The following is a 13117-nucleotide window of genomic DNA, read 5'->3' as shown; positions in this document are numbered from 1 at the left end:
GTTTTAGCACTAGCTTTGTAAGTGTGAGTGCTAGATAAGCTCTTGATTGAGTGAACAAGCAAGGTTGAGATCCTTGTGGCTGGTTCTAGAGTGAACCACACTTGTATTTCGGTGCGTCGGCCTCCTTGGAGCATTGGTGGCTCGCCGGCACGTCAACGACCCTCCGGATTGGTGTGGAGCGGCGTTGACAATATTGTGCGGGGGACGGAGACCCCTCCTTCGTGGGCAATCTCCCTTAGTGGATATCGGGATCAAGTGACCGTGATTGTGTTCACGGAAGAGACTTGATTGCCGAGAAGCGATACTCTTCGTGAGTGCTTCAACAATGTGGATGTAGGTGTGCCTTTGTGGCAATCCGAACCACAGGATAAATCCTCGTGTCAAGAGTTCGCTTCCTCTCATCTCTCCTTTTTAAGCTCCCGCATTTCATATTGCAACTTGTGTGCCTTTACTTTCTTAGTGTAGTATCTTGTTAGGATTGGCTATAGGTTGCAAAATTCTTTTGGGATGAGGGTTTCACACTAAGATGAACCGTAGTTGCACATCTAGATAGCTTGTTTTAGTCTAAGTTTTGTGCAAACTAGTTGGAGCCATTGGTTAAGATTTTTTTAGTTGCCTAATTCACCCCCTCCCCCTCTTAGGTTAGAGCACCCGATCACTTTCAATTGGTATCAGAGCCGGGACTCACATCTCTCACAAAGAAAGCCAATTTCATTTCCAAATTTGTGTTTACCGGCTCATTAGATTGGTAGGCTTCACTACCTAGTGAGTTAGCTCTTAGGGGGAAAGGATGGATCCTTTTAGACCCGCTCCTCGGTTCGATGGCACGGGCTTCCAACGATGGAAGATTTTAATGCAAGCCCATCTCCAAGCGACAGGTTTAAACATTTGGAGAGTTGTGAGTGAAGGCATAAAAAATAATGGTCAACAAGAGAAGCAACATGATATTACCGCAAAATGCATAATTTTGTCTTCTCTTAGTGATAATGTGTCCAATCGTGTTTATTCTTGTGAAAATGCTAAAGAGCTATGAAAGACTATCATTGAGAACCATAAAGGCACGGAGGATGTTACAAATGAAAGATATCATGTTCTCATTGATAAGCTTAATAGTTTTAAGCAATTTGATGATGAAAATGTCGAATCTATGTACTCACGATTGAATACTCTTGTGAATGAGATTAATTCCCTAGGTGTGAAGCAAATTGAAGATACGAAACTCATTCGCAAAATCCTTCACTCACTCCGAAGGCCGGACTATAATTTGGTGACCACAATTCTATATGAGAAAGAGCTCAACACTATGACACCAAATCAAGTACTCAATAAGGTGATCGCCCATGAGCTACGCAATGACATCAAGACAAAGGCGCCATCCTCTTCACCAATGCATAGCGCACTTGCATGCAAACAACTCAAGAAGTTGAAGAAGGTGGCCATCAAAGATAGCTCAAGTGACGAGGAAGAAGAGGATGCAAGAAGCTCCTTAAATGATGAAAAAGAGCCAATGAACCCCAACCTCTAGAAGCAAGTGAAGAAGATGAACAAATGGTTGAAGGAAACCAACTCAATGGGGTATATGGCCTTCCTCAAAGATGGGCCTCACCATCAACTCATGAAGATTGATATGAAGTTCAAGAAGAACAAGAAAAAGAAGGAGAAGAAATCCAAGCATGAATCATTTGCCATGTTTGGTGAATGGGTAAGTGGTGGTGAAGAATCAAGCACAAACTCAAGTGATGAATCAAACAAGCAATTCACCATCCGCATGGGATCATCATCCAACACTTGCTTCATGGCCAAAGGTATGGATAGCGATGTGAGTGATGATGACTCCGACTCTCCTTCAATTGATGAACTTCTTGACCTTATTCATGAGCACCAAAAAGTCATTAAGAAGCAATTGAAGGAAATCAAAAATCTTAGTACTCTCAAAGATCTAAATGCTTCTGTTGCTATAAATTTTGAAGATTTGATGTGCAAATTCAAATTGCTTAGCAAGGAGCATGAAGTGCTTAAATTAAAATTTGAGAGCATTAATGATACAAATGACTCTTTGGAAATGAAGCAAACTATCCCTTGTACAATTCTTATCTCTAGGGTAGATGCTTCAACTTCTTGCGTTGATTTAATTGATGAATCTTGCTCTAACCCTTGCAATGAGAAATACAATGAGAATGTTGTTGTAGAATCATATGATGATCTCATTGCCAAGGAGAATGATGAGCTCAAGCAAAAAGTGGAAAGGCTCATGAAGGACTTGTATAGATTGAAGGGTAGAGGCATAGAGAGCAATGTCCAACCTTCTCAAGATAACCGTGAAGACATGGTGAAGAAGTTTGAGAAGGGGTCCACTGAGACTTGCTCCAAGTGCCACAAATTAGGGCACAAGTCCAACAAGTGTCCTCAACCAAGGAAGAAGCTTCCAGATGAGAAGAAAAAGAAGAAGCTCGCAATCAAGAGTTCTCTCATCTACACTAAGCCCAACCAGAGGAACAAAAGCAATAACACCTCCTATGTGATCAAAAAGAAGACAAATGACAAGGTGATTGCTCACAAGGTTGGGAAGAAAGAAAAGAGTTGGAACCACTCCATTTGGGTGCTCAAGTACATTATCACCAATATGAAGGTGCCTCAAATGGTGTGGGTTCCAAAGGATACTTGAAGCCCAAGAATGGCTTCGGGGGATTTGGAGGCTTATCTTACAAGTTGAAGTGAAATTTCAAACCAAAAGAAGCTAGGCTCACAACTTGAACATTTGTTGCCCAAGTCCCCTAAAAGGTAATGGCAGCTAGAATTCAATTCAAGCATCATGTAGCTCCATTGTTTTGATAGGTTGTTTGCATGTATTGCATCTCCTAGTGTTATATATGATGATTTGCTTGTGTCATGAATCTAACCCATGAGCAACCTACATGGTTTGATAAGTGTGTAGAAAGCTACACAAGTTTACCCTTCATGGTACATGGACTTCATGAGGTATGTGTTTCATTTATGTACCATGAACACAAATTATAGGGTGAACTTTCTATTGTTGTCAAAAACTTTGTGCATACTTTTGCTTGGTGATTCAAATACTAAATGCACATATTTAGAGGGAGTTCACTCTATGATTTGTGATTTTGAGACTAACATGTTTGCAAGTTTATCTTTTGTAGTCTCACGATGGAATTAACACTCTAAGAGAATGTTATTCACGATTAATGTGAACAAACAACTCTATAAGAGTGATTAGATAGATTGTGCTTCATGCATATTGAGCCATGCTCTATTGAACTTAAATGCTTATATCTAAGTTCAATGGTTATGTGCTCATACATTTGCTTAACCTTGGTGTACCAAGTGCTCTTTGTTTAAAGACTTTTAATTGGTTGCAAGTCACTTTCAATTGGTACATGAAAGGTAAACTTAACCGGAGGTATGTAAGGTTCTAAACTCATTCAATTAGTATCATTGTCAATTCCTTATTATTTTAAAGCTACCTCCGTGTATCATATGGCCTAAACTTTCTTGTTTAAACATCAAGTTGTGCACTTGATTTTCACATTATCATGATGTGCACACACTTTGCGGAAAGTTTAGCTCATGTCATGCTAGTTTCGTGATTTTGTGATCCACACTAGTAAATTTTCAATTGATATCTTCATTGATATCATACAATTGGATCATGAGTCATGGAACTAACTCCCTAGGCTACTAATCTTCTCTTGAGCTATATTGCTTTGTACGAAACCTTTTTAGGTGATTTGATTCCAAAGGGGGAGAGATGTGGATCAAAGCAAGGCACGTTTCCAAGGAGGAGAAGTATATTCCAAAGGGGGAGGAATGCCGAGTGGATCAAGTCAACATATGAGAGAAGAGTAGTAAATAGGGGGAGGAAAAAAAGGAGAATCATAGCTTTAGGGGGAGGCCAAACCAACATTGGATGGTGGTAAGCATCCAAGCAAGTGTAAGTGGTTCAATTTGTCAATTTTTGCAAATTTTATACTTGTTTTGATTATGTTGTAATCAATCACCAAAAAGAAGGAGATTGTAACAAACATGGCACCATTTATGCCATTTCGAGTGATTTTGGTGATCGTATGACAACGCAATCAATTGGACTAATATGTTTGTTAATTGAATCTTTCTAGGTCCCAAAAATGTATTAAAAAAGGGTTAGCAAAGCAAAACATGAAGAAAAAACTCAAAGAAATGCTGAATTGGACGAGTTATGCAAAAATCAGTAGCACCGGTTCTTCCTATGACCCTGCACCGGACCTTCCAACAAACATCGGTTTAACCGACGCTCAAAACTTATTCAAATGAGATGGACTTTAACAGAATCGGAGTAAAACGTTATGGTCAAAACACGGAGAAGCTGATTTCTGTGTGGCACCGGTTGAACCGATGCCTATCACTGGTTATTCTGATGCTCAAAATTTGGTCAAATGAGATGGACTTTAGCAGAATCTTGTAGAGAATTTCACAAGCTTTCCAAAGAGTACAAGATCATCCAAATCGGAGTTCGGAGTAAAAAGTTATGGCCAAAATACGAAGCACCTTGAAGCTGATTTCTATAAGCACCGGAAATTCTGACGCTACAAAAAAGGACATCGGTGCAATGCCCGTACTATTATCCAGAGGGCATGTTTTTGATCCCAGAAAGTTCCTTTAGCACTGGAAGTTCTGATGCTACCACCAGATATTCCGATGGTACCATTTTTCAGCTGCAGAACCCGTCAGAAAGGCCCAACGGCTAGTTCAAGCTATTAGTGACCGGAAGAACCGATGCCCTAGCACCGGAAGTTCCGATGCCTACGTAGAAATGTGCCCAACGGCTCTAAACATCTAGTTCAAGTTGGAGGCCTATATATATGTGTTTCCCCAGCCATTTGAAGATTGCTGGAGTCCCAAGACATCACACACACATCCAAGAACACCTCCAAGCCATCCAAGAACATAGAGATCATATCCTTAGGTTTTAGCACTAGCTTTGTAAGTGTGAGTGCTAGATTAGCTCTTGATTGAGTGAACAAGCAAGGTTGAGATCTTTGTGGCTGGTTCTAGAGTGAACCACACTTGTATTTCGGTGCGCCGGGCTCCTTGGAGCATTGGTGGCTCGCTGGCACATCAACGACCCTCCGGCTTGGTGTGGAGCGGCGTCGACAACATTGTGCGGGGGACGGAGACCCCTCCTCGTGGGCAATCTCCCTTAGTGGAAATCGAGATCAAGGTGACTGTGATTGTGTTCACAGAAGAGACTTGATTGCCGAGAAGCGATATTCTTCGTGAGTGCTTCAACAACGTGGATGTAAGGGCGTCTTTGTGGCAATCCGAACCACGGGATAAATCCTCGTGTCGAGAGTTCGCTTCCTCTTATCCCTCCTCTTTAAGCTTCCGCATTTTATATTACAACTTGTGTGCCTTTACTTTCTTAGTGTAGTATCTTGCTAGGATTGGCTATAGGTTGCAAAACTCTTTTGGGATGAGGGTTTCACACTAAGTTGAACCGTAGTTGCACATCTAGATAGCTTATTTTAGTCTAAATTTTGTGCAAACTAGTTGGAGCCATATGTTAAGATTTTTTAGTTGCCTAATTCACCGCCTCCCCCTCTTAGGTTAGAGCACCCGATCACTTTCACAGTTTCACGGACATAGCTTTTTTTTTCCTACTCAATTTCCACCGCTAATCCAACCCCGTGTGGCAGTCAGCTGTTGAACGTGAGTTACTCCACCCGTTTATGCCGACATCATCAATTGTATTCTTGAAGCCAATGTCACCAGAATATGCTTCTAGCATTCTTCCTTAATTTATGTCAAGTAGCCATCCTAGAATTTTTGGTTTGTGCAGTACGTATGTTTACAATCTTGATCAACTAATAGTTATATCTCCTTTAAATTCTTAGTGGTATCTGTTTGACTTGCCAAATATATGTGAATCTCTATCTCTACTATTTCTAAAGCAAGTAATGATTCCATGTCCGTCAATCCGAATCTTAATCGGAATCCAAACAAATCATTTCGAATCCTAATTGAAAACCAAACAATTAATACCATGTTCGCGCGGTCACGACACGGGTTGTACATGGAGTTCCTAATTTTTTTTATTTTGTATGAGAAAATTGATAAGGATAGGATAGATCGATCACCTTTAATTTGTCCTACCTCTCCATCTGCACCCAACCAAGTCTAATTCCATGGCTGAGCTCTCCCAGCCGAGGAGCTGGAGCTCAGTAACGGAGTGAAGGAAGAGCTCTCGAGGCCTCGAGGTTGTGCATGCCATGCCAGGCTGTGTTCAGGAAGAAAGGTGATGGAGTTGAGGCCGAGGTGGGCCTGGTCGGCGAGCAGAAGTAGATGGCGAGAGACATGCCCATGCCAATCTCGTCAAGGAGTAGTAGCTTTCCAATTGAACCCATCAACCAAACATACATGTTTATTATGTTTATTGGTCGTATTCGATATGGACTCTTTATGTTAGTTCGGACTGTTAGATCTTCACAATATCCAACGGTGTACATTTTTCTCTTTTTTAATTAATGTGGTAATTTTAGACTCTTTTATTTGATATGGACTCTTTGTGTTAGTTTAGACCGTTAGATTTTCATAAAATCCGACGGTATATATTCTTCTCATTTTTTTGGATTAACGTGGTAATTTTTAGACCCTCTCGGTGAATGTGATGGCTTCTTTTAAGACTGACCTCAGCAGCCTACCTAGCGCTTGTGTAAGTTGTCCACGTCAGCAGCCCAAATCCTCGTCAGCAGGCAAGAAGACAAGCAAACAATTCTGAAGGCTCCCGCCGGACGGTTCAAATTTGGCCGCATGCCGCTGGCGTGGACAATGTACACAGGCTGCTAGGTAAGCTGCTGATGTCAGCCTAACACTATTATATTAAGATAATAGATGGATTACAATATTGCCTAGTACTCCAATGTAGAAGTAGCAATAATAAAAAAGGGACGGGGTAGAAAAATAGGACAAACAGGAGGGGTGCTCCGGGCCATCTCTCCGGGAAAAACAAGAAGATAGATTCTGCACGTCCCTGCCGTGCAGCCGCAATGGAGAAGCCAACACCGCCGGCGTTCGTTTACCGGATCAGCACGGCCGACGAGTGGGCGGAGCTCGAGCGCACGGGCGCCACCCTCGGCGGCGACCTCGACCGCTCCACCGGCTGCATCCATCTCAGCGACCTAGGCCAGGTATCCCCTCTCGATATCTTCCCGCCTACGCGCTCGCTAAATTTCCCTAAATCTGCGAAGAGCTATCGACTTGCTTGGCTAGATCTGCGCTGCTATTGTGTTGCTTGAGGTGTGGTATGGAATCGGGATTGGTCATCCAGTTCTTTCAAATCTATGGCTTGGTGCATGTCAATGTTGTCTGGCGATGCCCTTCGTTCACTGCACTGCACATATAGATGCGCTATGCTGTTTCAGAATTCAAATCCATTTTATGATCGTTTGTCTTGATAGACTTCTAGTGGCAGTACGCTGGGTAGAGCCTTGGGGCTTTGTTGCCTTCTCTTTACCCAATTATCCATGGTAGATGTTACTGGCGACTGGCAAGTGAATTGTTCAACTTATTTAGGATGATTGTAACAGCTGCCGTAAGATATTACTAGCAGTTGAGGAAATTAGCTTGTAAGCCTCAAAGCCTGGTGGAGCCTCCAATTGCAATAAGACATTTCTTGTGTATGGTATGATGCAACCACGCAAATAAATATGTCTGCCAATTCAGCCTGCATTAGTTTAGTCCTTGAAATGTTCTTTTCCCATTTACAATAAGTTCTTTGTGAGAACGAGATACATATTTGGAGCTGTTCCAAAAAAACAATCAACATTAAAGTATAATTTATCAGAACTATTAAATTCTAGAGTTTATTCGCTTAAAATGTTCTGCTGATAGATGTGCATTATTCCCTCTGTATTTGAGGAAAGGGTTAAAAAGATAATCTCTTGCTATTATCTGAAATCTCTACAACTGGTGGAATGAATTTTTTAAAGTGTTTTATTATCTTTACTCCTTCAGGAAGGACATTGTTAACTTATTTGTATATTGGCAACATTGTTAAAATATTAGTCTTTTACGTCCTGCGAGATGCGTGAATTCTAGTATGTTTACTCCACACAAATCAGTGTTTCTATTGTTGATAATTATTTCAATCATATACTTATAATAAAAATTGGAGAACTTATCCTGTGATTCAACCTGCAGGTGGTTTCCATATGAATGCCTTCCATTTTCATTTTGTCACTCTTGTATTACTTTTCTCGAGAACTGAAGATTGTCTAATCTTTGAACCTGGTGAAGGTGAAGATGACTTTAAAGAACTTCTTTGTTGGAAGGAATGATCTATACCTACTACAAATCGACACTTCCAAGGTAATTATATTTAAATCCTATCTCATGTTAGTTTGTTAATTCCCAACTATTCTAGTATTTGCAAAGATTTAGTATCTCTTCTGTAAAATATAGATCGAGAATGATTCATTGCTGATGTTTATGACTTCTTTTTATGGGAGGTTGGGTATACACATCACCAACACATGAGTTAATATAATTTGTTTATCCACATGTATAAACTATCAAAAAGTGATGTCGGTATCTTCTAATGTGACGTTGGCTTCTTATAATTTATTGTCATTTTTAAGTAATGTGCCAAGAAATGTGTTTAGATAAAAACATATTATGTATTATGTAATGAATTTCACATTCATATTCTTCCTTTTTTTTTCTTGTTTATCTTAGCTTGCAGATGGGATAGTTTATGAGAAAAGTGATGATAATAAGTACTTTCCTCATTTTTATGGTCCTGGTCGAAGCTTTGTACCTCTTAAACTAGATGCTGTTGTCAAGGCGGATAAAATAGAGCTTGAAAACGATGATTTTACCTGCAGCCTACTTGATGGAAGTAATCTCCCATGCTGATTTGTAGAGTTCGGCCTTCTCTAGCAATTTCCATGTGAGTTATATGCCAAAGCTTAGCAATTTTTAAGCAGTTCACATGCAGAAGGCACATATAAGAAATGACAAATTATAGCATACAGTGTCATCAAAGTCCAGTCATCCATATGGTATAATATGATTAGTTTATGTGAACTGGTTTGATTGCTTCTATGTGTATCAGTGCTAACATGCTATTATTTCATAAATAAACAGCGTATTTCATATAATTACATGATGTAATTAGCCATTAAGTATGTTCCGTTTTTACAATAACTGTGGTTCATGCTATTTGTCCCCACCACAGAATTGTGCTAGAATTATGATTTGCCCCAACCTTACTAGCTCGTCTTAGATCTTCTCAGGTGCAATTTGCTCGCTTTACCTGAGGCTAGTCAATTTGACTGCAGGCTTGCAGCTTGATATCCACTCCATCTTGGCTAACTATTTGAAGTTAAATGTTCCAATCTTAAATGATCTATAATTTTCAGAGAATTTTTTCATATCTGACTTCAAAATTGAAAATATTTTGCATATTTCTTATTGGTTATGCTGCAGCTTATAAGTATGTTGCTTAGTTTTTAATTTCCAAGGGAGCAAAGAATTTCATTTATAGAATTTGGCTCCTGTCACAATCATCAAACTAGGTGCTTGATGGCTACCCAAAGGCCCAAATAAGGGAGCAATACAATAAATTGGTAGGCCAGTTCTAAGTTAGCAAGGAGGAAGATTAATCCATGAATAGCGCTAAAAAAAGGGTGTTTTTAGACTAAGGATAACCTAGGCCCTGTTTGGCTTAACGTATTATGCGGTCTGTTCTAAGTGGCAGGATTACAGCAACTTACCAGGTTCTGCACAATTGAAGAATGAACTGAATAAGCAGAATTTGTTTTCCACCAGCTTTTCCAAACACCAGGTTTTGCACAATCACAGGCTGTGCTAGTGGAATGTGAATAACTGTCCATAGTTTTCTTATTGTACATCTATTAACTCGGCAGATGTTTTTAAAAAATGGTGGCCGCCCAATATCAAATTGAAATGATTTCTCCAACAGGGATCTCCATGTTTCCCTGGCAGATTCTGAAGAGGCACAGATTGGATCATGATGAAGGCACGAGTTGTGAATGTTGAATTTGTGCTGATGAACTTGACAAAAACTTCAGCATGCGAGGGTTGTGGAGTTGAACTACATAGCAAACTGGTGACATGTTACTCTATCTGCCAAACATACGCTAGAAAAAGTCGCAAAGTGCGCTCCTGACAAGCGATTATCTGATGGGTTATCTTCTCAAAGGAAGATGCTCTATTCGAATAAGTGTAACTTTCAGTAGTAGAGGGAAAAAAGGGTCTATTAATGTGCTAGTAGATTGATCTTTGCTAGTAGTTTTGATGTGTCCCAATGAATTACTGGCAGATTCTATCAATCTATACACGGGGAACTTCAGATCCAACTAGAGACTTAGCTACATATCCTGAAGGTCGCCCATATTGAATGGACTTTTAGTACGTTTCTGTTTCGAAATTTTCTGCAAAAGAAGGATATAATCTATTTCAAACTACCATTTGTGCAGTCAGTACTATATTGGTACACGATTCTGCATTCCTAACTATTTGAACACATCAGGTGCTAAATATGACTTTGACATGGGTACAACACGGCATTTTTTATTTAATCGCCACTACACGCATCGTAGCAGCGTGACAAAATTAAACGGGTACTTTGAAGGTAAAAAAATTCCGATGCGTCTATATATAGCAAACATGTGATGTTTTGGAAGGAAAATTCACTATGTAGGGATGCAAGAAGAAGCATGATTTGAGAAATATAGTCAGCACTCACTAGACTGTTAGAACTTTCTCCAATCTGATATATCTATAAATAGACTTTGATTTGGAAAGAACATTCATTTCCCATGCATGGCTCTTTCGGAAGTAATCGTTCGTGAATGACATTTTTGTTTCTCTATTAGAGTATCTCGAGCGGTCTCTCTTTCCCCAATAAATTATCAATATTAAAAAAATACTACAACAGTGACCACTCTGATGTATAACATTATCTCGCTCCTAATATTTTACCCTAACTTTTCTCAAATAAATGGAGAATTTCTGCTCTCCCAATATGTTAGTTATATTGGGATGAGTTATTGAGGAACTGTAAAAGCATCAAGAGTCCAACATGTGATGTTTTGGAAGGAAAATTCACTATGTGTGGGGATGCAAAAAGAAGCATGACTTGAGAAATATAGTCAATACTCACTAGACTGTTGTTAGAACCTTCTCTAATCTGATATACGGAGTATCTCTAAGCAGGCGTTGATTTGAAAAGAGCATTCATTTCCCATGAATGACTGTTTCGGAAATAGTCATTCATGAACGAAATTTTTCTTTCTTTAAGACGATCATCAATCTCATCCACGAAATTTTTCTTTCTTTAAGACGATCATCAATCTCATCCGAATGATCTCGAAAAACCGGTAAAACTGTAATCCCTGAAGCGTAGGAAGCAATGAACTTTTTCAAAAAAAGGAAGCATGAATGAAAGTTGCAATGATCTGTAAGCAGAGTGTTATGGAGAAAACGAGGAAGGAACAACAATCACTTTTGTTTGTATTTGATTCCCTTGGAATCTTTGACTATGCACAGCACATCGTCACAACAATCTGACCCCTTAAAATTTACAAGTGCCAACCACCGGATGCAGGTTGGTTTAGTAGCAGTAGCTATCTTAGGAATCGAAGAACGGGGACAGCTCGTATCTGAGGCTGCAGCTTCCGCCGAGCACCCTGCCGCCCTCCGGCGCGCACCCCCTCGCCACCAGCTGCGCAATGGCGGCCTCCAGGCACGCCTTGCAGTCCCCGCCGGAGAGGTCCTTGGTGCACTGCGCCATCGCGCGCAGCCTCTGCTGCCCGCCGGCGCCGGCGCCGGCCGCCGTCGCCCGGGCCTCCCCGGCGGCGAACAACAGCGGGGAGAGGTACGCCGTCCTCGTCAGCCGCCGCAGCACGCCGGCGACCTCCCGGTCGAGCTCGGCCGACCTCGACGACGACGACGGCGCGGCCCGGAGCGCGACGGCGGGCGCGAACGCGCGGTGGTCGCGGTCCACCTCGCCGAAGAAGGGGCGACCCGCGGCGTAGCGGAGCGTGCAGGCGTCGAGCCACACGACGGCGTCCGTCTTGGACGCGCACAGGCGCCGCGCGTGCGCCGCCGCGGCGCGGACGCACTCGGCGCACGCCGCCCGCGCCACGTCGCCGCGGCAGAGCGCGAGGCCGTGCACGCGCTCGCCGCCGCCTTCGCCGCCGCCTACCGTGGCGATGTCGAACCCGGCGGCGGGGGCCTTGGCCTCGAGGAGGGACATGAGACGGCGGAGGTTCGCCGCGAACGCGCCGTCGGCGGCGAAGCTCCCCGCGCCGGGGCACGACGCGACCGGCGCGTCCGCCGCCGAGGAGGAGGAGGAGGAGACGGCAGCCGAAGAAGCTGCGAGAAGCACGAGGAGGAGGAATGCGGCTTGAGGAGCCATGGCCCTGCAGTGGTGGCTGGAACTGAGAACGACGGTAGCGGAGCTGTGAGCCGAGGGTCGTAGAGCATCCGAGTGACGGTGGCCGCCTCTTATAAAGAGAGGAATGGGAGGCCGGGAGGGCAGACGACGATGACGACGCGGGCGGGCGCGCCGGTGTTGAAGCGACCCGGGACGGACGGTCGTGTTGAGGAGTTGTTGGGGTTGGACCGGGGCGCGGGTGGAGGCGGAACAGGGCCCGGCGCCTCCTGGACGAGGTCGTGTTCGCCGCGGCCGATGAGCTCGCGGGTGGCTCGGGCTGGACCAAGGTTAACCTAACCGGTGGGAACCGGTCCGGTTTGACCGGTTACCGGTGGGAACCGGTCCGGTTTGACCGGTTACCGGTCAAACCGGTCCGGTCCGGTTTCGGTTCCGGCCGGTACCCAACCGGCCAAAATTCAAATTTTAAATTTGAATTCAAAAAATGAAAAATTCCCAAAAAATTCCTAAAAATACTTCAAGGTGTGATGAATCTAATGGTGTCAAATTTTCTCAAAAATTCATTTATTTAGTATAGTTTGTGGGAATTTAAAGTTAAATCAAAAAAGAAAAAGAAAAAAAAATGGGCCGGCCCATGAAGGCCCACCGATCAAACCGGTCAAACCGGCCGGTAAACCGGTCAAACCGGTCGGTAAACCGGTAAAA

General features: G+C 42.7%; 2 protein-coding genes across 6 annotated transcripts; one reads left to right on the top strand and one right to left on the bottom strand.

Moving 5' to 3' along the window:
* The first annotated feature begins 6940 nt into the window (after positions 1–6940).
* LOC120650531 lies at positions 6941–10512 on the top strand. 5 transcript variants are annotated; one of them, XR_005665651.1, is made up of 5 exons: positions 6941–7181; positions 8290–8361; positions 8728–8941; positions 9333–9838; positions 9921–10305. XR_005665651.1 is itself a non-coding variant. In XM_039927684.1 (4 exons), exons 1-3 carry the CDS (start codon positions 7041–7043, stop codon positions 8905–8907), a joined length of 393 nt encoding a protein of 130 aa, XP_039783618.1. In that variant the 5' UTR covers positions 6941–7040; the 3' UTR covers positions 8908–8941; positions 10000–10512. The 5 variants fall into 5 exon arrangements, 4 of the variants coding, with proteins under 4 accessions (XP_039783618.1, XP_039783617.1, XP_039783619.1 ...); XM_039927684.1 differs by lacking the exon at positions 9333–9838 and having other exon boundaries at positions 10000–10512; XM_039927683.1 differs by lacking the exon at positions 9333–9838 and having other exon boundaries at positions 9977–10512.
* A 992-nt stretch (positions 10513–11504) lies between these two features.
* On the bottom strand, positions 11505–12556 carry LOC120648556 (cysteine-rich repeat secretory protein 38-like). Its single transcript, XM_039925305.1, has one exon. The coding sequence runs from the start codon at positions 12434–12436 to the stop codon at positions 11648–11650; it is 789 nt and encodes a 262-aa protein (XP_039781239.1). The 5' UTR covers positions 12437–12556; the 3' UTR covers positions 11505–11647.
* Between the last annotated feature and the right edge of the window lie 561 nt (positions 12557–13117).

The sequence above is a fragment of the Panicum virgatum genome, chromosome 9K (genome assembly GCF_016808335.1).
Source record: "Panicum virgatum strain AP13 chromosome 9K, P.virgatum_v5, whole genome shotgun sequence".
Lineage (NCBI taxonomy): Eukaryota > Viridiplantae > Streptophyta > Magnoliopsida > Poales > Poaceae > Panicum > Panicum virgatum.
Note: the sequence above shows the minus strand (reverse complement) of the source record. Positions and strands in the feature narration are given on the sequence as shown.